The 26180-nt window shown below is 37.4% G+C and overlaps 1 protein-coding gene across 1 annotated transcript in view; it reads right to left on the bottom strand.

Annotated features, from left to right (window-relative positions):
• The window catches only part of MALRD1 (MAM and LDL receptor class A domain containing 1), a 405586-nt gene that overhangs the window by 98670 nt on the left and 280736 nt on the right, over positions 1–26180 (bottom strand). The window contains exons 26-28 of the mRNA XM_062210772.1: positions 22991–23119; positions 16539–16700; positions 1653–1810 (exon numbers count right to left, since the gene is read on the bottom strand). Coding sequence (XP_062066756.1) covers positions 1653–1810; positions 16539–16700; positions 22991–23119 — 449 coding nt within the window. The remainder of the gene's footprint in view (positions 1–1652; positions 1811–16538; positions 16701–22990; positions 23120–26180) is intronic.

The raw sequence follows: 26180 nt of genomic DNA, 5'->3' as shown, positions 1-26180 counted from the left end.
GTTATACTGAAAGGTCGTTTGGCCTTTTGACTGGTATTTCCTTATATAAAAAACAAATAATCGTAAACTAATACCTTCTTTAACTGCAAGACTGTGCTTAATATTATCAGTGGAAATCATTTGTTGAGGAGTCAATTTAAAGTCAGTGGTTACACATAATGCTGGATAAAATATAGCATAAACAATGGGATAATCTTGAATATTCATACACTCCATATAAAAATCATGAAACACAACCACAATGTTCAGATCTCTGTATTTAACCATTTACCCTTAACTTTAAAAAATAAATCTCTTTGTTTTTTAACTGATTTTCCAAAAAGAGATTCACATGGAATCAATATAAGTTCCCCACATTTTTCATGTGTATATGTTTATGTGAAGACACCTCCCTTTTCTGCCAATGATTATAACAATATGTTTTTTTCCCTTTCTCTTCTAACCCATGTCATTCCTCAGACTTAGGTCAACTACTGAGGAACCTGACAGACAAGTCTAAGGTAATGGATCTCAGATTTTTGAAATCAGATTTTCTCATAATTTTGTATTCTTAGAAAAGTTACTAAGCCTCTTTGAGTCTTAATTTCTTTATTGTAAAACTGGGAAAATATAACCTACCTCATCAGGTTAACATGATAATTAAAATTGATAACACATATAACATTTATAATTTATTCTGAAACATAGGGGACAGTAAATAAAAGGTGTTATTATTTAAAGTGAAAATGTGATAAAGGTAAAAATTCTAGCTCTAAAATGACACTTCAAAATGTTTGAGAATAGATGAATTAAAATATGAGCTTATTTTGGGGCTAAACAATTTGAAATATATGCATGTATATAAATGCATGTATATAAATATGCATATATTTATTTTTTGTAATACGCATTTTACAAAAACTTTCTAAAACTGCTTATGTGCATAGACTACAAAGTTTTTCTGGTGCCAAAATGAACTTAATTTTAGTTCCATGTTTCTATGAATATTATGAAGTATATTCAAATTTATTCCAGAAACAAATAATCAAATAATTTCTAAGACTAACTCTACATATTTTGTTCTCAAAAAGAATGTAATCTTTTAATTACAACTAGATCTCAAATTTTCTTCACAATGAATGAAAAGTTCATTCACCTTATCATGCAATACAAAAGTATAAACTCAGCAACTAATTTCTTTAAAGACATCTATATTTCTATAGATTCTAATCTTGTGAGCCTATATACATATAATATATATATATATATATATATATTTCAAATCTTAAATTTGCTTTGTCTTTTACCTTGTTTTAGGTAAAAAATTCTCTTCATCATTATCTCTCATGTGAAATTTCTTCATTATTTCCAGCTAGGTTGTTATTAGAACATGTATAATATGCCTAAACTCTTTTATTTCCAAATAATCTTTTAAATAGTGTGCCCCTTACATAGGTTTAGGTGGCAGCAATCAATGAGATAAATATGGACTGGAATTAAGATGAATGACAGCACTGTGCACCCAAGTCTCAGTGCCCCAGAAATGAATGAGCACTTAATGGAATCAGTATTGGTGGTATAACTTCAAAAGAAAGAATAAGTGAAAAGTGGTTAAACATATATCAAGAATATTTCATTGAAATATTGAGGACAAATCTGTCTTCCTTTGGTACCTTTAATATCCCCATACTCCTGGGATCAACCGTGTAGAACCAGAAACGAACAGAACACATTCCGTGACTTGCTGGGAAGAATTTGGATGTAGTGATTCTTGCAGTGGATCCTTCTTTGGGCCCAGAAGAGTTGACATACAAGAAGTGCTGGCCACTGCCTTGAAACAAATTCGTATAATTTTTTTCAGTGCAATAATATACTTTAGTACATGAGACAGAAGATGTTTAAGCTATGAACACATACCATTTTCTCTTTAAATAAACAGAATTCATTTTCCTTTTAGCAAGTTATACCTCAATAAAATTTAATTCTTTTGAACCAAAAAAAAGAGATTGTTACTATGGCTATGATCATGTGATTCACAAAATTCACTTGGATTCATGACTCATACATAAAGTGATCAAATATTTGTGTTGGCTATGAAGCTACAATCTTTTCCTCCCAGATCTGTCAGCTTCAAGAAAATAAAGTATTTTTTATGCTGTCAGAGAACAGGTATAGAATGGATACTGGGCCCTGACTTATACCAAATCTTAATTTCAGTTTTTCTGGTTTCCACAGTTACCATAGTTAGTAGTGAATAGCTATGACTGCAAAGTGAATTAATTTGGAGGTCCTATTATTAAAGTCTCCTAGCCAATAATATTTTATTTCTGTGGCATTTTAGTGTCCAAGAATCAGTAATGGTGGCTCCCTTATCACATTTGCTATTACTAATTTGTGTAATCTTTTCTTGTTTCAGTTAAATAAGAGATAAAGTTTTCAATTTCATTGGTCTTCTTAAGGTACTAGTTTTTGGTTTCATTGATTGTTCTCTATTGATTTTATAATTCAATTTTATTATTATCTGCTCTAGTATTTATTTCTTTTCTTCTGCTTACTTTGTATTTAAATTAATTTTATAGTTTCTTCATTTTACAGTTTCCTAAACTGGTAGCTTAGATTATGGATTTTAGAATTTTTTTCTCTTCAACATATACATTCAATATTAAAATTTCTGTAATCATTGCCTTACCTAAAACTCACCAATTTTGACATTATATTTTCTGTTTAGTTTTTTCAAAATGTTACATTTTTTTTAACAGGGAAAAAAGAAATTGCTTTATTTTTTAAGCTTTATTTTATCACTCTTATCAAACACATCAGAAAGCATATCAACAGTGCATCTTATGATAAGTCAGTTTACAACAAAACTGAACAAGGCAATTGTGTTTACAGAAAAGGTTTTCAGCAAAAAAGTATGCAATACAATCAATTGAAACGCAGTGTTCATGCTTTGTAGGTATATAGGAAAAGTGGAAAATAAAAGTCTTTTGCTACTCAGCAAGAAAAAAAAATAGAATAAAAGACTTGAATGAAAACCAGAAATTTGGGGATTTGAGAAAAGTACTCAGTACTGACACATATCTACATTTATAGTCCCACTTAGTTATTAAAAATAAAACAAAAAAAACCCTCACAAACAGTAAGACATCACAGAGAACCATAGTGCCAAGAAATGCCAAGACCAATATGCAATTGAAACTGGTAGAAATGTTATAAACAATTATTCACTATGCATTGTAATATTATTGTAATTCTGAGGTGAAGGTAAACCAACAGGAGAGAATACTCCTTTAAACTGGCTTTGGTTTAAGTGATCTTTCACATTTGTTTCTAGTCACACCTTCTTTGCAAAAACATAGCAATTACATGCTACAGAGGGAAAATAGTAATCAATTTAATATTCACAACCAATCACTGCACTGCTGACATAGGAGGCCACAAACTGTTAAAGTTTATTGATTATAACTGGATCCCTAAGCATGATTAAAAGATAGCAATGATGAAGCCCTTTTGGGAAAAAACAATCCCTTCTACTCCAGATTCAAAACTATTAAAAAGGATATAAAGGAATGTTACACTATTTAAGATTTTTCAAAAACAATTAAGAATTCATTTGTGACTCATAGTCTGTTGTTTAATCTCCAAGTGGTTGTAGGTTTTCCAACTATCTTTTAGTTGCTGATTTTTAAGATTAATTCTATTGTTATCTGAGAGCATACTTTGTATGATTCTTATTTTTTAAAATATCACACAAACAAGACTAGTGTCTGCTAATACTAATTGATAGAATAAAAAAGGGAGAGAAAGCCAGCGCCGTGGCTCAACAGGCTAATCCTCCGCCTTGCAGCGCCAGCACACCAGGTTCTAGTCCCGGTCGGGGCACCGATCCTGTCCCGGTTGCCCCTCTTCCAGGCCAGCTCTCTGCTGTGGCCAGGGAGTGCAGTGGAGGATGGCCCAAGTGCTTGGGCCCTGCACCCCATGGGAGACCAGGAGAAGCACCTGGCTCCTGCCATCGGAACAGCGCGGTGCGCCGGCCGCAGCGCGCTACCGTGGCGGCCATTGGAGGGTGAACCAACGGCAAAAGGAAGGCCTTTCTCTCTGTCTCTCTCTCACTGTCCACTCTGCCTGTCAAAAAATAAAATAAAATAAAATAAAATAAAATAAAATAAAATAAAATAAAATAAAAAATAAAAAAAAAGGGAGAGAACGATCCAACATGGGAAGCGGGATACACAGCTGACTCATAGAATGGCAGATGTCCTAAACAGCACTCTGGCCTCAGAATCAGCCCTTAAGGCATTCAGATATGGCTGAAGAGCCCATGAGAGTATTTTAGGCATGGAAAGCCAAGACACTCTGGCAAACACAAACAAACAAACAAAACAAAACCTAAATGAAAGAGCTCTGCGAGTGAGATCCCAGTGGAAAGAACAGGGCCACCAAAGAAGGAGGTACCTTTCTCTGAAAGGAGGAGAGAACTTCCACTTTGACTATGACCTTGTCTAATTATGATCGAAGTCGGCAAACTCAAAAGGCTTCCATAGCCTTGGAAACTCATGACTAGAGCCTAGGGAGATACTGACACCATAAACAAGAGTGTCAAATTGTTAAGTCAACAACAGGAGTCACTGTGCACTTACTCCTCATGTAGGATCTGTCTTTAATGTGTTGTCCAATGTGAATTAATGCTATAAGTAGTACTGAAACAGTATATTACACTTTTTGTTCTGTGTGGGTGCAAACTGATGAAGTCTTTACTTAATACATACTAACTCGATCTTCTGTCTATAAAGATCATTGAAAATGAATCTTCATGTGAATGGAATGGGAGAGGGAGCAGGAGATGGGAGGGGTGTGAGTGGAAGGGAAGTTATGGTTGGGGGAAAGCCATTGTAATCCATAAATTTATATTTACTAAATAGAAGTTAAAAAATAAATAAACAAAAATATGCTAACGTGCATCTTATAGTCTAAAAGGCAGGTGATCTTGGTAACTGTGATGTGTGAGTTTTTTAACAATATGCACTCAGCTGTCAGATGAAGTGTTCTATAGATGACCATTATACCTTGTTATCTCTTGATGTTGCTCAGTTCAATTAAGTCTCTGATTTCTTGTCAACTAGATTAGTCCACTCTGGTAGGCTGAGTCTCTCTAACAATTCTTATGGATTCACCTATACATCCTTGAAGTTCTTTCATATTTTGTTCCATGTATTTTGATGTACAGATGTTGGGCACTTATTGAAGATTGTTTCATCTTCCTGCAGTAATTTTCTCTCTATCCCTGATCGTCTTCCTTGCTCCTATTTATTCTTTGTCTGAAATTCCAGGTTCTTTCTGTTAATGCTTTCTCCACCACTTTAACTTTTAATCTGTCTGTGTCTTTATGTTAAATGTTTGTTTCTTATCAGAATATATAGTTGGGTCTTTTTGCTTCATCCTGATGCTGTATTAATTGTTAATTAATGCTTAAGGTAATTATTGACATAGTTGGATTAATATCTATTATATTTGTTACTATTTTCTACTTATTACTCTTATTTTTTATTTTCTATTCCGTGTCTTCTGATTTTAATTGAGCATATCATACGATTCCTCTTTTATCCTCTCTGAGCTTATCAGTTATACACCTTATAATTTTAATTTTTTTTCCTTTTGTAGGTAATGATCTTAAATTTGGAATATGCATTAAAATTAACCCGTTATCTTTAAAATATTATTAAAGAGATTCATAGATAACATAAGTAGCATATAACAGAGTATTCCCATACCTTATAACATTGCTAGATATTTCTCTTCTCCCACGTCAGTTAAGTTCTGGTAAAATAGTTTATCTTGATGAATGGACTTGTTTAAAAACACAGAATATTCTGGAAATATTTCAAAATAACTATTTTCATCTTTCTCTGCTTAAATCAAGAGAAATTTTTCTCTAATGTTCACTGTGAAAACCTGGAAGGCAAAACTCACAAAAAAATGTGTTCCCCTAGAATTTTAATCTCAAACTTTCCTACTCCATGCCTGCAGCCATTGTCAATTATAGTTCAGGATTTCCTACCCTAGCATTGGTTCTTGCAGCTGTGTCTCTTGTTGGGCTTCTGCTCCAGCAAGTTATGATGTTGTGTATCTTTCTTTTTTTTTTTTTTTGTTCTGTTTTGTTTTGTTTTTTGGCCCTGTGACTTCAATTCTCTAAAAAAATTAGGCAGAGTTGTTGATTTTTTTTCTTCATTTTTTTCTTGTTAGGGTGCATTCCAAGCTCCTGACATGTTACACAGGAAATGAAAAATGATTTGCATCTATTAAAAATGTTTCTCAGTTAAAAAAATAAAAAAACTTCGTGTCACTTAGAACCCTTTATAAAGGTTGAAATGTCAAAAACAGAACAAAAGCCTCAATCAAGAAAAACAATCAAGGAACATGACCTAAGATTATTGTGCCTACAATTTCCTCATTATAAAAGAGGAGGAGTAGAAACAATTCAAAAATAATTAAGCAGTCTTCTACCCACCTTATCTTTGGAAATAGCAGTGTATGTGCTGGGTTAGGAAAATTGAACACAATTTTAATTCAGCCATGGGAGAGTTTTCCAAGTTTCACATTTTTTCTTACAAGAATTTAATTTAATTATAATTTGAAAAATAAAGACATATGGCACCCATAGCCAAGATATACCCAGACTCCACCTGTAAAATGTAGTAAGAATTGTGGCTTACTTATAAAAAATGTACTTTAAATCCATATTTTGTTAATAAGAGTATCTAAGATTTTGCTTCATCCAGTTGCCTTTTTTTTTTCTTTTGACAGGCAGAGTGGACAGTGAGCGAGAGACAGAGAGAAAGGTCTTCCTTTTGCCGTTGGTTCACCCTCCAATGGCCGCTGCGGCCGGCGCACTGCGCTGATCCAATGGCAGGAGCCAGGTGCTTATCCTGGTCTCCCATGGGGTGCAGGGCCCAAGCACTTGGGCCATCCTCCACTGCACTCCCTGGCCACAGCAGAGAGCTGGCCTGGAAGAGGGGCAACCAGGACAGGATCGGTGCCCCGACCGGGACTAGAACCTGGTGTGCCGGCGCCGCAAGGCGGAGGACATCCAGTTGCCTTTTACACAGTTGAGGGTTTCCAGTGCATTCAGACTGCACTTTATCAGATAAACTTAAAAGCAATAGCCTAAATAAGAAAACGATGGTATGGGGCCAGCATTGTGACACAAGCATCTTAAGTCACCATCTGTAATCCAGCATCCTATGTGGGTACTGGATCGTGTCCTGGATGCTCCTTTTCCAATCCAGCTTCCTGCTAATGGCCTGGGAAAAGCAGCAGATGGCCCAAGTGATTGGGCCCCTGCAGCCATGTGCGAGACCCAGAGGAAGCTCCTGCACACTGGCTTTGGCAGCCTTCTGGGGAGATAGAGGATGTCTCTGTCCTTCCCTCTAACTCTTAGTTTTAAATAAATAAATAAATATTTTAAAAAAGAAACCTATCGTATAACTAATGAAATACAATAATAACATTTATTGTATAGTTAAGGCTTAATCAAAAGTATGGAATGTATTTGTCCTTTGTCAAATAAGAAATCTCTGAAATAATTACAACTAATATGTTTGTACAAAACTACTTTATATTTCACAGCTCAGTTCTTAAACAGTATAACATACATGATGAGAACTAATACACTTCGACCTCAAAAGCAGATAATGTTTAATTCAGAGTTTAAATAACTTGTTCCATGCTTTAGTGCTAACCTGATCTCAGATGTCAAACATTTAGAGAAGAAAAAGCAGTCAATGTTCCCTGATGCAAATTTAATCAACTTTGCAAATGTATGAATGGAATTCTGATTTAAAACCTTATGTTTCAATAAATTTATCCCACTAACCACATAAATATGTTAGAATTTCAATAATTCAGATGTTTCCTTTAAACAATTTAAATTGTGTATTTTTTTTTTTTTTTTTTTTTTGACAGACAGAGTGGATAGTGAGAGAGAGAGACAGAGAGAAAGGTCTTTCTTTTTGCCGTTGGTTCACCTTCCAATGGCCGCTGTGGCCGGTGCATCTCGCTGATCCAAAGCCAGGAGCCAGGTGCTTCTCCAGGTCTTTCATGTGGGTGCAGGGCCCAAGCACTTGGGCCATCCTCCACTGCCTTCCCGGGCCATAGCAGAGAGCTGGCCTGGAAGAGGGGCAACCGGGACAGAATCCGGCGCCCCGACTGGGACTAGAACCCGGTGTGCTGGCGCTGCAAGGCGGAGGATTAGTCTGTTAAGCCACGGCGCCGGCCAAAATTGTGTATTTTCAAAAAGCTAGTTTGATGTGTGTACAGAAGCCTAAATCAGAGTTAACTAGGTGCTCCATCATCAGTCATCAGTTGCAGGCTTCTAAAGTAACTTGGAGACAATTGTTTGGCACAGCAGCTAAGACACTTGTTGGGATTCTGCAAATCATATCTGACCACCCGGTTTGAATCCCAGTTCTGTTCTTGATTCCAGTTTCCTGCTATTGCACAACCTGGAAGGCAGCAAATGATTGCTCAAGTATTTGGGTCCCTATCACCTACATAGGAAACCCTGAGTGATTTCTTTGGCCTGGCCCAGCTCCAACCACTGGGGCATTTGAGGAGTGAGCAGAAAATGGAATCCCTTCTCTTTGTCTGTATCTTACTATCTTGCAAATAAATAAAAATAATAAAGAAACTCAAGTTACAATACAAATACATGTAAACAGTTTTGTTATTTCATTCTTAAAATTAGTTTATATTAGAATATATGTATATAAATGGTACTACACAAATTCTCAAATGTTGAAACAAGACTGAATATTGTTACCTTCACTTCTTATTCCATATTTTCCCTTGTATTTATTTCTATTTAGTGATGACTGAAAACCAGCCTAGCAGACACAAGGAATCTCATACAATCTAATGTTTGCATTCTAATGTCTGCATATAAAATATAGTGTAAGAAAATCAGCATTCACTGGGGATGATTACCCATCATTCCACTGTAGCATATTTATTTCAGTGTAGGACAACGTCAACATTAAAGTTAGCAATTCCAGTGATTAGTTGGTCCCGGGCTGAGTTTTCAAAATACACTCCACCAAGCCTCTTCTAATCTGCATATACAATTTTGGTCTTATAAAATCCTGCTCTCCAGCACAAAAACCAGAAAGTCCTTTCCTGGTTGAGTTATTAATGAATGTCTATGTGAAATTTTATCCATTTTAAATTTTAAAAGACAAAAGTTTGTCTATAAATTTAGAAGCCACTACTGCAAATTTGGTCTTTGGTGATTTTTCATTTTGCAATGCTAGCACAGATAAATTTCACTTTATAAAATGTATAGACTTCTGAGGCCACTTTTTCTTAAGAATCAGAAAGGTGAAAAGTTGCTTAGCCTCTTGAAATTATTATTAAAAGTACATGAATTATCCAGGAACTATTATGGTGTCATTAAGTTACAATACCTTACATGGAATTATACTTTTAGAACAGACTCATTGTTTCACTAGCAAGCTTGGACTAGAACTACTTTCAAATATTTATAAACTTCTAGTTTTTTCATTGAGAACTACATATTTATACATGTCAAACTCCTTGGGAAATTTCAATATAGCCTCATACACAAATTGAGAATTTGTTAAAGCATCTAGTAAAGCTTAAAAGTCGCACCTGCCACACCACATTTTGTAACTAGTAGTAAATCATTAAACTGGTCCATTTTACTTAAAGGTGGCTCTGTGGAATGAGCAACAACATTCATAGGCAGATATCTACAGAAGCAGAATGTTTGGCTTATTTAATTTTGGACTACTTTTGGCTTTCTTTTTTCATTTTAAAAGTTACTTAATTCTAATATATTGCTGCAGAATGCATTCAATTAACTTGGTAAAATCTATAACATTTTAATTAGATGCTATAAGATGTAGCACTCTGGAACATGGAATTCAGTATAGACATTTGAATTTTTATTCCTCACCACACTCTCTGACTTCAAATATTTTCTGTACATTTTCAGTTTAAAAGTTTACTTTTGCTAGTATAAGTTCATGTCTGCAAGTTCTTAGGATTTTTAGAGTACAGATTTTATGTTTCACATCAGAAGTAGCTCAAGTCAGGCATTAGATAGAGGTTTGAAATTAATTCAAAAATGTTACACACATTTGAAAACTTGGGGTCACCTAGTATCTAGTATAAATAGTGTGAATTCAGAGTCAAACCGTCTTTGCTTAAATCACAATGTCAACATGGCAGTAAGAGTGCCAAAAATTCAGTAGCCACATCCAGGGCCCAAGACCTTCTTCAGGGACATCCCTGTCCACTTTGGTATCAGCAGACAGTAAAAATTCTTATTTGTCTTTGAGACCTGATTACGAACAATCTTGAGATTTTGAGTATTTCATTGAGTTATTGTGCAATAAGGTAATAAGTTTGGCATTTCTTTTAGAAGGACAGTTAATACTTATAAAATAAAGCTGTATTTTTATACCTTCAGTGCTGTAAGAAGAATCATACTCATTTCAACTAAGATCAAATCATACAAAGACCATTCTTCTTCAAATTATCTGAATTCACTCATTGCTTTAGACTGGAGGCAACTTTAGTATTTTTCCCCTTTTCAGAAACTAAAACTGCATAATCATTTTTAAAATGCTTTGTAATATGCTTCCCTTTCAAAATAGTTCAGAGTTCTACTTGCTCAGCCTGGGTCTGCCGCCTCTATAATCTCTACCTGTCCATCACCCTAAAATAGAGGAGTACCTGGTAACTATTAGTTGAAATGCCCTCAATCTCTTTGTACTTCCCTATTTCCCTCAGCTTTCTAGGTGCTGGTTATCTGTGTCTGGAGCTTTTAAAGGTTGTGAAATGTAAACAGGCTCATAGGGTGAATAAGATTTTACTCAAAAGTGGTAACAATGAAATCCACAGAGCCAACATCTCTAAAGGCAAATAAAATTCTTTCATGGCTTTTGATAAAAATGGCATTACATCACTTGTGTTTGCTTTTTGGAGAGCTATATAATGACTAGGTAATAACATTTCTTTTTTTCTGCTTTTCCAATAGTTTAACCTTTAGGTATTATTCTTTCGTGAAAAGTGCCTGACAATTGAGATTCCAGATCTCACTGAATATATATATATCTTAATTAAGGAATTAAGTAAGGTATGGACAGTGAGGGAAAGGTACGGGGGATGTAAAAGAATAAAGTAATAGTTATGCTATGGTTTAAATATTCATTTAGGTGTCTCCCAGAAATCTACCTGTAAAAGTCTATCTGTCAAAGTTTCCCAAAGTCATAGGTTAATGGTACTTACAGCTAAGAAGTTTGAAAACTTAATACAATTATTGTGGTAAGTCCTTGGATCACTGGAGTCATGCTTTCAGAATGTGGCTTTTGTGAGAGTTGGTTATAATAGCTGAGTTGAGTCTAGTCTAGCTTCTCTCTCTACTTCCTGGCTTGCCATGTGATTGTTTCTCTACACAAGTTCTGCACTGTCATCCTCCAGTCTCACCAGATGTCCAAACCAGTGGGGCCCACCTGATCTCAGACTGCGAACCTCCAAAACCATTAGTCAGAATAAACATATTTCCTTATGTTTCCAGTGTCAGGTATTTAGTTACATTAATAAAAGGCTGATTAACATAACTTACAAGAGAAGTTAGGACAATGTTTTCTTTGTTTTGTTTTGTTTTTGTCAAGGTAGAAGAGAAGCATTATGCTTGAGGCAAAAAGTCTGAATCAGTGACTATTTAAGGACACCTATAAAAAGGAAAGCAATAAAAAGAGGCAACATTTTGAGAAGACAAACAGGGATAAATTTAATGTAAATGTGTATGCCTCTAGTATATTTCTTTTATAAAAGCTATGGTGGCTGGGGCTGGCGCTGTGGCGCAGCAGGTTAACACCCTGGCCTGAAGGGCCAGCATCTCATATGGGCGCTGGTTCTAGATCTGGCTGCTCCTCTTCCAATCCAGCTCTCTGCCATGGCCTGGGATAGCAGTAGAAGATGGCCCAAGTCCTTGGGCCCCTGCACCCATGTGGGAGACCTGGACAAAGTTCCTGGCTCCTGGCTTCGAATCAGCACAGCTCCGGCCATGGCGGCCATCTGGGGAGTGAACCAGCAGATGAAAGATCTCTGTCTCGACCTCTCTCTGTAACTCTGTCTTTCAAATAAATAAAATAAATCTTAAAAAAAAGAAACTATGGTGGCTTAATGCTTGTAAAATGATGAAATAATTAACCTATAAGATTCCAATTACTTATTCAAGGATTAATCTTGCCCTCCAGGATTTTAAAAGGACCGATCATTCACACAGTCCTTACTCAACGCCATGTCCAACAGATGATGCCTTCAAGCATGTCAAAAAGAAAAGGCAAGGCTGAGTGTTTAGCAAGTGTTTACGATGCTGCTTGGAACACCTGTGTGCCATATGGGAGAGTCTGGTTTGTGTCTGGCCTCCTCTTCTGGTCCTGCTTTCTGCTATTGACTGAGAGGCAGCAGATGATGGTTCAAGTAGTGGATCTTTGCCACCCTCATGGGAGACCAAGAATGAGTTCCAGACTCCTGATTTTGGCCTGATCTGTTGTGGGCATTTGGGGAATGAACCAGTGGATGGATGATATTCAGCCCTCCCTTCTCTTCCTCTCAAATAAAAAAAACTAAACATTTGGGTTCCACTTGGTAGTCACCAACTACAACACTGTGTTCCTTAACAATGAAGATACATTCTGAGAAGCATATATTTTTAGGCAATTTCTTGGCTTACAAACATCAGAGTGTATTTACACAAACTATGGTCACTGCAATGTCATTAGGCAATGTTAATCTCCTAATCTTGGGAGACTACTTGTGTTTTTAACTCTCTATTATTGACTGAAATGTCATGCAGTGCAGGATTGCATTCCTGGGTCATTTTAAATGTATACAGACAAATACCAACATGGTCAATAAGGCAAGCAAAAAATTAAGGCTTTGTTTCTCTCAGAGGCAGAATGCAAACTGAATTGGTTGGGATATCTGCTGGCTGGAAGAGATCCATGGTTTGAGATCAGCACTACTTTTTGGCAGCACAATGGAAATTTTTGCTGTTTGTCTTATCTTGAAAATGTTTGCAGAAACGTAGTCTACAGGTGAGTTGGGTCTGTTCTCAGTGTTATCTCAACACCACCAAAGTCAAATCAAACTCTGCCTCAGAGACAAAGAAGGGAACAATAATGAGTATGGTCTAAAGATTACAACTTCATGAATGGAAACATTAATCAGATTCTGGTTAATAAGCAAAGGATGGTTATCATTTACTGGCTGTTCTGCATGAGAAAATGAAAACTGCTAGATGTATTCTGAGGTTCATTAGCAAAGAAAATCTCCTAGTCCCCCCCCCCCCCTTGGCAGTGCTGTGTATTTGGTGATAAATATTTGTATTTGTAAATGGTTAAAAAAATACAATGCGTGGTAGAGATGCCACTGATTGGTGGGAATAAAATAGCTTATGGAGTAAATAAGACGTAAAGGAAAAGAAGTGCTTGTTTGTTCTGAACCATCTGATACAGACCAAATGTAGTAGCAACAATTTTATCAATTTTAGGATTTTGTTTTACAGAAGACAAATGATCAATTACTGACCATTTTAAGTCATCAAATTAAGACTTTTCAGGAAGTTTTGAGAAAGTCATAATAAGTTATAAAGAACGATGCTTACATATACAGACTAGTTTCAGGCAGATATGGGACCCAAAGCTAAATTCAACAAGTATCTTCTGTGTGGTTGGAGGCCACACAGAAGGAGTCTCTCATTCCAAACTAGTTAATTGTTGAATTAATATATTTTAAAAGGCAGAGTAAAATTATTTGTAAATGATATTAAATTTACCAAGAGATAAAATAAATATTGTGTACACATTAGTTATACTATTAATTACTACTCATTTTATACTAATAATTGAAGTCATTCTCTTTGATTTAATCTCCTGTCACCTAGTGTTCCTGTTTTTGTAGCATAATATAAGAGAAGTCAGAGAAAAGGAAAAGGAGGAGGCAAAAATGAGGGAAAGGAGAAAAAATACCGATGTTGATATTGTACATAAATGCTGTCATTTATGACTTTATGATGCTAGAAATAAATATCAGCAAGGAAAGAAAATAAAAATACAAAAATATTGTTAGGTTGAACATCAAGAAGATATTTCTAGGGTTTGTTAAAAAAATAAACAGCTCTAAAAATTAAGGAGAACACAGGAAACTTTTAAAATCTGAGATAAATTCATACATGGTTTAAACAGTAAGACTGACATTATACAAAACCAGGTTAGAGGGTTTAAACTTTCTAGTTCATTGGCAAAGCAAAGCATCCAAAGTCAATCATGCAGCAAACTCCTAGCGGCCCCTCTCCTCCAGGTAGAAATACTGGGCAAAGGCAAAAATAATAGATGCTTTCATGCAGGGGCCTTCCAGGAATAGGGTGGATGGAGGGAGTTTTCTGAGAAATATGACAAATGCAGCTAGGTCAACCAAAGCAATGCTTTCAGGCCAACTACAGCGATACAGGTGCATACAAATGTGACTTTGTGTTAACAGTTGTGTGGGCAATGGTACAGCACCAAAATATCCAGTCGAAGGTTGCATAGCTAATTATATATTAGGGAACTTAATGTCGTCTGTGCTACAGTGTGTAAGATAATCCCCTGCTTTGTTCAGGGACCAGAATTTGGAGACAGAACCCTCCCCGGGTTAGCCTGCAGAAGAATAAAGCTGTTTTTCCTGCTAAGAGCTTTAATGTGTCCTGCCGCTCTGTCTGAATTTCCCACTACAATCATAGGTAAATTAATACATAGTCATAAATATTACCAATAGGTCAGAAGAAATTCTATAATTTTATAAAAACAGTAGAATGATTATATGTTACAAAAAGAAAACTACATAAAAGTTAAAAAACATAGGCCAGCGCCGTGGCTCAACAGGCTAATCCTCCGCCTTGCGGCGCCGGCACACCGGGTTCTAGTCCCGGTCGGGGCTCCGGATTCTATCCCGGTTGCCCCTCTTCCAGGCCAGCTCTCTGCTGTGGCCAGGGAGTGCAGTGGAGGATGGCCCAAGTGCTTGGGCCCTGCACCCCATGGGAGACCAGGAGAAGCACGTGGCTCCTGCCATCGGAACAGCGTGGTGCGCTGGCCGCAGCACACCAACCGCGGCGGCCATTGGAGGGTGAACCAACGGCAAAGGAAGACCTTTCTCTCTGTCTCTCTCTCTCACTGTCCACTCTGCCTGTCAAAAAAAATAAATAAATAAATAAATAAATAAAATTTAAAAAAAAGTTAAAAAACATAGTAAAAATAACATTGCTTCTTTTCTTTGAATATTATGGGAAAAGGAATTATCATATTTGGTCAATAACTGAGGAGGCAGTATTTCTGTAAATAGAAAATCCTGATATCATAAGATTGCTACATTAATATCAAATCATTAGAAAGTACTGTTAATCTATGTATAACACTAGGAAGATGATACATCAGATAAAGTAAATTATTATGATTTGCCACCTTGCTTTTTATGTGTTCTCTTTTTTCCAAAATACCTTTTGCTTCTTGACCAATTTTGCAGTTCCTAGTTATGAATGTATGAATCCAAAAAGCCTTCCCATTTTTAAGAATATTTGGGGATGTATATTTTCATTATTTTTTAAGTTAAATGTATATCCAGTTTGTTTTTAGAAAAAATCTTCCGTGTGTTGTATAATACATACAGAATAAGGCTAGCCAACAGAAATACAATATGAGCTATCTGTGTAAATTTTAGTAGCCACATACAAAAAAAGACATAAGAGATGGAATAAATGTGATCTTTTTGTTTTTTAAAAATTTGTTTAAGGGTAGATATTTGGCACAAATTTTCAGTAGTAGCTTGGGATAGCTGAACCCCATAGTGAAGTACCTGGTTTGAAGAATTAGCTACATTTCCACCTTCCTGCTAGTGTATGCCCTGTGAGGCAGCAGATAATGGCTCAGCTAGTCCCTGCCATCCACCTGTGAGACCTAGATTAAGTTCTTAGCTCCTGGTTTGGGCCTGGCAGCCCCAGCCCAACTATTTGTTGCAGGCATCTGGGGAGTGAACCAGTGGATCCCAAATCCTCCCTGTCTCTCTCTGTCTCTGTCTCTGTCCCTGTCTCTCTCTCTCTCTCTCTGCCTTTCAATCAAATATTTTATATAAACAGAGAAAGGTCCCACCCCCTGCTTTATTCCCCAAATACCCACAATATTAGGAGTAGACCAGGCCAAAGCCAGGAGTCTACAAATCAACTTAGCCCATGTGGGTGGTAGGTATCCAACTACTGGAGCCATCACCTGCTGCCTTGCAGGATGAACATTAGAAAGAAGACAGCACCAGGAGTAGAGCCTGGAGTTGAACCTGGGTGTTTCAATATAGATGTTACTTATCCAATATAGGACACGAGTATCCTAATCCTATTGAGCATCCATCACTCCCACAAGGAAATAAGCAACACATTCTGACATTCACCCACATAGTTAAGAGTGTTTTAGCCTACTTTGCCTGGTTATTGCTATTAGATTTACCTGGTGTGTGATCAGAGTCTGGGTTCAATGCTTCGGTGTGAATTCTGCTGCCAATGGCCCAGTCCAAGTCATCCTCAGAGTCCTGAGCAAGACTGCAGGCAGTGGTCCAATTTTCTGAAGTTGTTTCAAAATTACAGCTTCCTGCTGTACTTGTGTACTGTCCTAGGAAGCAAAAACATTAATTAAAGGTTCTAGAAATGTCTATTGAGATTGATTTTACACTACTAATTTAAAAACCAATATTTGCCTATTCTAATTTTTGATAAAAAATTTATACATCTGAGACATTTACACTCATTGATGATATCAGTTAGAGAATGTAACCTTTTTTTTAGACAAACAATCTAGAAGCAGTGCACGGATATTGTCATTTATTCTCTAGCTTTATGGAATGAGTAATAATATTTATATAGATGAAAGACAAAACTGTGTCCTCATATGAACATCAAACATAACCTTTTGATGATAATACAGATAACTCAGGTCAAGCAAACAGCTTCAGTTGTCAAATATTTAATTCAGTCCTTTCATCCACTCAGTATTTGAATGTGTAGCTCATTACGACATTTATTAATAAATGCATCTTTGGGAGAAGTAGTAAACTGTACAGGAACAAACCAATTATTAGAGTACAACATGTCAAGCTAGGCATTAAATAATGGAAGAAATTCTCTTCTGAGAGTATTGACCACTTAATAAATCAAATTTAATAGTTCACAATAAGAAAAATTAGTTGGTAACAACTGAGTGTCTACTCTTATTCAACTGTGAAAAGCACCATCATCATACCCTGATATCAAGGCCTTCATTTTTCTTTTTTTGTGTGTTGAGCAGTAATTATTTTTTAGCATTCACCACAAAAACTATGTTACACAGAATTGATTACTGGGTGACTTAGTATAAGTCAACTGTGATTGTCATTCACTTTCCCCTTATTTCTAGAAATATGAACTTTGTGATATTCTTAGATCTTTTCATTCATAGCTTTTTCTTAACATGAAACTACTATTGAGCATATAGAGATTCAATCATAGAAACAATTTATGTTGTTAAAATGGGTGCAAATATATAGCCAACAGAGCTTGGACATTTTTATAATTTCATATATCCCTGACAGCATTTTCATGAAGTATCAGTGTTTTAGTTCTGAAGCATTTTTGCATCTTATCCCCAAAAGTAAGAATCACTTTTTTTCTTTCACTCCACATGACTATACAATCCACAATCCACTGATTCTTTTTTTTTTACAGCCAGAGTTAGAGAGAGAGAGAAACAGAGAGAAAGGTCTTCTTTCTGTTGGTTCACCCCCCAAATGGCTGCTACGGCCGGCGTGCTGCACCAATCTGAAGCCAGGAGCCAGGTGCTTCCTCCTGGTCTCCCATGCAGGTGCAGGGCTCAAGCACTTGGGCATCTTCCACTGCCTTCCCCGGCCACAGCAGAGAGATGGACTGGAAGAGGAGCAACCGGGACAGAACGGGACTAGAACCTGGAGTGCCGGCGCCGCAGGCAGAGGATTAGCCTAGTGAGCCATGGCGCCGGCCACAACCCACTAATTCTTACAAAGATAAAGTTAGACTGTGACCAAAGACAAGGGAGAGAAAAGACCCCTGAGGAGGGCAGATGTCCTAATCTCCATGTACTGTAATTCCAGTTCCAGTTCCCCATAGGTATTGGCATGTCAGGGCAGTCATCCAAATCTCTGTTCCCTATAGGTTTTAACATGTCTGAAAGTATCCTATTCTTTGTTCTCTGTACCCTATCCCCTACTCGAGTTCTCCATAAGCGTGGTTTCAAGTTCCTCATGGGTGATCCTGAGCCCACCAATGCTATAACTGTTAGTGCATGAGACTGATGAACTTATAAATGATCTAAGAAACCTGGACTGGATGCCCAGTCTTGGGAAATGATTCCACTGGGCCCATGGATGTTAATAAACTGCTTCTACTGATCCTCCACCAAGTCTCTGGTGCCTGCTTGAACTAAGAAAATTTCTCCAATCCAGCTTTCTGTTAACACTTATATGCTTACTTATGGTCTTTGCATTTCTCTTTTATGCTTGTCATTCCAGTTATATATAACATAAGAGAAGCTTATATTATACTAAATGATGTAGATAAAAATAAGAAATTCAGTTCTCCATGTCTTTAGCCAGTACATCTTTAAACATCCAGATGTGTTCTTTAGAATGATGTCATATATGAGGAGTCTTCAAAAAAGTTCAACAAAAGTGTATATTATGAAAAAAAACTGCATGAGTTTCAAAAGGTTTTTGCACAAAAATATGTATCTTATTTATTTGAAAGGCAGAATGACAGAGAGAGGGAGAGATTGATTGATAGATCCCTTCCTTCCATTGACTGGATTGATCTCCAAATTCCTACAACATCTTGGGTTTGGCCAAAGTCAGAACCAAGAAGTACATTAGAGCCTCCCCGAAGATAGCAGGAACTCAAGTACTTGAGTTATTTTCTGCTGCCTCATCCTGCCACTCTCCCCACAACCAATGCATTGTTGAGTACCTCAACCCCAGGTACTCTGTTAGGGCTATGGGCATCCCAAGCAGTAGCTTCATCCACTGCTATACAATGTTGGCCCCAAACTTACCTTTTAATGCCATTTTTCAAGAACTTTTGAAAGGGCCCTCATACAGCTTCTATACTCTCATATGTCTATGTAACTGATTCCCTGGCCATGTGGTAGTTGTTCTACATTCTTTTCCACTCTGTCACCACCCTTGTCCTTCCTGCTCTACCTTATTTTGATATGACTTTATTTTTGACTCTAAAGACATATATGTTATCTATTTACTTAATTATGTTAGTTTCATTTTCTCCACATAAAATGCCACTTTTCCCTTTTTCCTTTCAAAGGCTAATGTCTGACATGATCTCAACTCCTTATTGTAATGCTGCTATCAGTATCACACAGCTCCATCTCTTTCTGTTACACACACTTTCCATGCCCTACAATCTCACTTTCTCTACCAATTCCTTTCTTACAGCTTGCAGACACACCCAGGCTGCTCCTCTTGGCTTTAAAACAACTACTTGCTTAAATCCCTTACTCTATATATCCTCACTCATCATTTCTCATGACCTTTAACACATTTATGCAGATGATTTTCAAATCTGTAACCACAATGAAATACAAACATTTTTTGATGCTTTTTGAACCTTCTACTTGGAATGTCAATATCACTTCAAAACCAGCAGACTTACAATCATCAAATCTTTTATTCTCCAAATGGGCTTCTCTCTGGCATCATCACTTAAGTTCATAGCATAAATAGTCTCACTTTAAGGACTCAAACCTGCAAAATTACCTTTGATTCTTTTTTTCATTTTCATGTCCAAGCTGCTACGATTATCTGTAGCTTTTGGTTGAATGTATTCCAGTCCCTTTTTTGCAGTTGCATCACTATCCCAACTTGTTCAAGCCCCTGGGTTATTTTTTGTTGTTGTTGTTCACGTGCCCAGCGCACAGGGTCCTCCCTCCACGGAGATGCTGGGGCGCGCGGCGTGCCCAGGTCCCCGCAAGGCCCCCCTGCCATGCCCAGAGCGGCGCGCCCGGAGCTCAATGTCACCTTCGCCCGGGCGCTGCAGGGCCACGGCCACGGCCACGGGTCCAACCGGGACCGCCGCGCACCCCCCAGAGGTCCCTACCTGGCAGGCCGTGGAGGTCGCGCCCCCGAGTGCGCCCCTGCGGGCCCTGGCTCCGAGGTTCAGCCACTGGCCCTCAGGGCAGAGGCTAGGCCATCCCCTGGGTTATTTTAAGTCTCTTTATTGTTGGCTTCATTCTATCAACCTTATAAACCCAAGCCACATAAATCATGTTCAAGACTGCTGTGTGTTACTTTCCCTTACTTACGATATCCAGTGTTTTTATATTGTTTGAAAACACAATCCCAAATGCCTAGACTTGAATAAAAGAAGCTTTAATTTGACACAAAGTGTTTTTAGGATGAAATTTGTCTCATTTTCAAAACTGCCTCTGCTCCAAGTTTTTAGAAAATTTTCTCTTAAATGTGAACAGATATTTTTGAACAGTTATGTTTACCTCTACTTCTCTCTTTTTGAATGCTTTCTTGCGTAGTTAGTCACTTTTTTATCATCTATTCCTTCTCGTCACTTTTTTATCATCTATTCCTTCTCTCTCTTGTTCCAGACAGGACTGGAATTTCATATGAATATTCACTCCTTTCACTCAGACAGGAACATGCTTCAAAAAATGAAAAGCCACCTCCTGGACTCTAAAGACATCCCATGATTCATCTAATTAATGCATTTTCCCATTTCCATTCCATCTAGCAAACTATACTTATCCTTGAACAATCAATCCATGCCATATCTCTCCCTTTACTGGTCATACCAACTCTTAGTATGGGTATAGGATGGGATGGGGTGAGGTGGATTGGGGGAGGGCCTTAACAGCAATTATAGTTGTTACCATTCATTTGAGAATCCATTACTTTTTAGTTTTGTATTTGTATCTCAAGTGTTAACACTGAGTTACTATAAACATTTCCATGTGACAAGATATTACTAAACCTCATTATATATACCATAATCATGGTGGTTCAATATATTCCTGGTATTTCCTGATATTTACAAGTTAGCAGTTACCACAACATTTTTTTATGTTTTAAATTTTATTTGAGAGCCGGCGCCGTGGCTCACTAGGCTAATCCTCTGCCTTGCGGCGCCGGCACACCGGGTTCTAGTCCCGGTTGGGGCACCGATCCTGTCCCGGTTGCCCCTCTTCCAGGCCAGCTCTCTGCTGTGGCCAGGGAGTGCAGTGGAGGATGGCCCAAGTGCTTGGGCCCTGCACCCCGTGGAAGACCAGGATAGGCACCTGGCTCCTGCCATCGGATCAGCGCGGTGCGCCGGCCGCAGCGCGCCTACCGCGGCGGCCATTGGAGGGTGAACCAACAGCAAAAAGGAAGACCTTTCTCTCTGTCTCCCTCTACCGTCCACTCTGCCTGTAAAAAATAAAAAATAAAATAAAAAATAAAATAAAATAAAAATAAATTTTATTTGAGAAGGAGACAGAAAATAACTCCTATTTACTGGTCCAGATGCCCATAACAGCTGCGCCAGAACTGAAGCCAGGAGCCATGAATGCCATCCATGTCTCCCATGGGTCTGGTAGGAAAAAACTAATTAAGCCATGATGACTGCCTCCTAGGTGCTGCATTGGCAGGAAGCTGAAATCAGGAGCTAGAGCTGGGGATCGAACCCAGATACTCTTATGGGATACAGGTATTTAACTAGTATATTATATGTCTGTTCTCGGAGAAAATATTCTTCACATTATAATAGTTGTTATGATCCCTCATATGTCTATAAAATATCACTAAAGCCCTTTTAAACAACTGGCATTTTCTCTGCAATATTATATTCAGCCATAAGATTGTAGGATCAATGTATGTGTTGGTCAATTTATAGTTTTTAAGACGCTTCTCCTCAGGTCTACACAGTCTCTTTAAATTGTCAAAACATAATATATATTATAGGATTATGATGTCCTTACCAGAAGCTGAGCAGATGCTAGTGCTATGCGCTAAGACTCCCCAGTCTTCAGAACTGTGAATCAGAATAAACCTCTCTTATTTATAAATCACCCAGGCTCCAGTGTTCTGTTCCAGCAATAGAAAATGCAAAGAGAAAAACTGCATCACGGAACCCTTTCTAAATTACTGTCCCACAAAAGTGTGGGCAGATTTAAATAGCTATTTATGCCATTAACTGTTAGGGTGGCTTGTTATCCAGCAAACAATAACTGCAACAGGTTACTTAGATGTTATCAAGATTCAGGATGAAAGCTTACATATGAAAAATTATTTGCAGTTAAACATATGTTCATATTCTAAAATTACAGACTTGGATTTATACATGGCTATAAACAAATTACTTGGATGAAAGCTTGAATTTTTTAAAAATGAGGACTATCTTCTCCTATTTTATAGTATAATGTAAATGCTGAAGTCATGCATTAGATTAATTAATTGTTAAAGTAGTAAATATTTAACATGCTTATTTTTAGTCTAATGGAGAAAATCAACCATTTTCAGGTTTTGGGTGTTTTTTGTTTGTTTGTTTTGTTTTTTGAGAAAGAAACAATAAGCAATGAAAAGATGGAGGCTCCTAGTTCAGTTTCTGGCCAATTCTGATCTTCCACATAATTAAGGACAATCATACAATTGGAAACTTTTCTAATATAATTTTCTATTGTATTAGGTTAGCTATAGTTTTCAGCATGGAATAAAAGGGATAAGAAGTCTGTCCTGTAGACATTTGTAGAGAAAATTTGGAGAAAGTGTTTGAACTATTCTAAATTTATTTGAGCAAATAAAAAGAACATTGTCCTAAATCAAAAATGCCAATATGCTGGTCTACTCATAAAATGGAAGTTTGTGATGAACTGGCTACATTACAGCAGAGAGATGTACCTACCACAGTGAGCTTCATCAGACTTATCAGAGCAATCAGGCTTATAGTCACAGACAAGGTGGGATGCAATACACTTCTTGTCTTGGCACAAAAAATCAGTGGTTTCTGGGCAAATCTCAGAGGTCTCTCCAACTAAGGAACAAACAAAAACAAAAGCAGTATTTAGTCAATATTTTGAATACACTTGCAGACTCTCCTTAGCTGTTGCATAGATTACACACTAATAAGTTGGTGGTTTTAGCAGTCATTCAGGATAGACTTCTAAACCACTGTCTTTCTCTCTGTCCCACCTCAATTGCTCAGTATGTCATACAGATTCTGTATTTGAAATGGTTTTCATTACCTACAGGGTTACTGTTTTCTATTACATAAACGCAAACTCCAGATCAAGGCATTAAAGAGAGCCTAAGTTTACGGTTCAAGGTTAATTTTCCAGTCCTATTTGCTGTGACTCCCCCCATAAGCGTCTGTGGTGAAATCATATCCCATGACTAGATGTTTCACAAATAGGCCGCTGGCTCCTCATGCTTCCACACACTCACATATGCTACTTCCTCTGGCTGCACTGACTCTTCTCTCTCATGCTCAGGGTGATCCGCTGTTCGCCTCACACTCAAGAAAACAACCTTTTCTTCTCCCTGGTTTGCCCAGGTTGGCCACTGTCTCGCATCTCCTAGGAACCATTTATTCCTACACTGGAATGGTGACATCTCATACAACATCTGTGTATGTGTCTTTCTGTTCCTCCAGACTCTAAGCCCCCTTGCAGTATCAGTTTCCATTCTGTTCATCCGTTCATTCTGTTCATTCAGCATCCCTCATGGGTGCTGATTTGAGTCCTGGCTGCTCCACTTCTGATCCACCTCTCTAATGGCCCGGGAATGCTGTGGAGCATGGTCCAAATGCTTGGGCCCCTGCATCCACATGGGAGACTCAAAATAAACTCCTGGCTCCGGCCTGGCCTAGCTGTCGTGGCCAGTGGCTAGAAGATCTCTCTCTCTCTGTGTCTCCTCCTCTAACTCTGACATTTAAATATATAATTCTTAACTAAAAATAAAATAAAGTGTGGCTAAAATAGATTACATAATGATTACATAATGAAATAGATTACATAATGAAATGAAATTTTCCTAACAATGAAGGATAGCAAAGACATGAGGAGAAATCAAGTTGGTGCTTTGAATTCCAGTAAATTGAGCAATGACTAGAATTTCTAGGTTAAATTTGCTGTGTCAAGAAAAAATAAGTGAGGAGTCTAAAAATCTAAAAAAGTAGATCTTCTTTAACATACTAATATGGAAAATTAAAAAGGTAGATTATTTTACTGTCATGTGTTTAGCTATTTTTTCTCTGTATATCTATTTTATTTTTATTTAATACCATGCCTATTGTTTTTCCAGACTAGTCTTTTCTTTTTGTATTAGGGTCCCAATAGCAAGTGGTCCCCAAAGTACACATTTACAATAACTTTTAAATAATTTCATTTAAGTTATTCAAGTTTTGAAAGAAGGGTTAGAGCATGGGTGGAAAGTATCACTATGTTCCTAAATCTGTATATATGAAATATACTTACAATAACTTTTGTGTTCCCATTGAAGTTTTAATTGTTCCAGAAATTCTAATGTTAATGTTTTATTTTCAAGTTCTTGCTCCTACATCACATGCTGTACTATGAAGATGCTTCACAAATTAAGGATTTTGCTGGATTTTTTTTTTCATTTTTTTCCAAGTCCCTGGACAAGTGGCAAATTTCTTTAAAACTTCCCTGATGCAGAGCAACTTTTTAGTCATGGAAAGGATCAGACATTATGCAAAAGTTCAAGTCTAGCTCTCCTGTTTCATGAGTGATGACAAAGCTCATATCCAGCTTTCAAACTTCATATCCATGACCCCCAGTCCCAGGGGCACTGGAAAGTTAGTTTTCAAAGGTATCTCTGTGATAATTCTCTGCCTTAGGCTGTAAGACTGGATATTTTGTTTTCTTCTTTAAATTTTAGTAAAGAGTAATTAACGAGTTCTTTTTTTTTTTTTTTTTTTTTTTGGACAGGCAGAGTGGACAGTGAGAGAGAGAGACAGAGAGAAAGGTCTTCCTTTTGCCGTTGGTTCACCCTCTAATGGCCGCCGCGGCCAGTGCACCGCGCTCATCCAAAGGCAGGAGCCAGGTGTTTATCCTGGTCTCCCATGGGGTGCAGGGCACAAGTGCTTGGGCCATCCTCCACTGCACTCCCTGGCCATAGCAGAGAGCTGGCCTGGAAGAGGGGCAACCGAGACAGAATCCGGTGCCCTGGCTGGGACTAGAACCCGGTGGGCCAGTACCGCAGGCGGAGGATTAGCCTATTGAGCTGCGATGCCAGCAACAAGTTCTTTTAAAACAGCATTTTCATATGTTTGTAGAAATCAGAAACTATGTCCTATGGTATGACTTCATTATTTCGCCAATAGTTCAGCTGTGAATCTAAGTTCACTATTTAATAACTGTTAATATTTTATCTTGTGAATCCCAAAAATAACTCCAAGAACTCCTCATAAATCTATTTTCTTTGAAAATGCTTAATATTAACTTAATATCACTTGAGTATTTCCAATGATCTATCCTTAAGAAAAGCTCTGAAACTAGGTACATAGCACTCTACTTTCCTTGTGTTCAATAACATACATACACATGCAGGAAAAGGCACAGATTGGTATACAGGCCTTGAAATACTAGAACAACAACTTGTAATCCTGATTCATCTTTCTTTCCTCTCCCTTGGTGGTAATGTTTGCTGCCATGACCACCTGGTGGCTGGTGACCCAACATCTGCATGCCAATCTGTGCTTTTCCTGAGTTCTAGACACAGATCATGTATTTTCTGTGTTTTCTCTACAATATATATAATACAATCAAAACTAAAATACTCACTTTTTTCTCCCTTTGCTTCCTGCTTTGTCTTTTTCTACTACTTGCTTCTCAATAAACCTTATGATAACCATCTACGTGTGGTCCACAGATTCAAATCTCTTTCACTTTCTTTGTCATTACTCCTGTTTGTTTTTCCCTCATCCTTCCTTAGCCATGGGATGGAGACAGGTAACTACAATCACCCTTCTACAGGGTACATTTGTTGCTGGTTAGTGACTACTCAGACAGGCACTTGATTTCACAGCTCAGTTTGCTGCTAGTGATTTCAAAACAACGGAATTTGATTAGAAA

Source organism: Lepus europaeus, chromosome 14, assembly GCF_033115175.1.
Source record: "Lepus europaeus isolate LE1 chromosome 14, mLepTim1.pri, whole genome shotgun sequence".
NCBI lineage: Eukaryota > Metazoa > Chordata > Mammalia > Lagomorpha > Leporidae > Lepus > Lepus europaeus.
The sequence above is the reverse complement of the archived record's forward strand: the minus strand, read 5'-3'. Positions and strand labels throughout refer to the sequence as shown.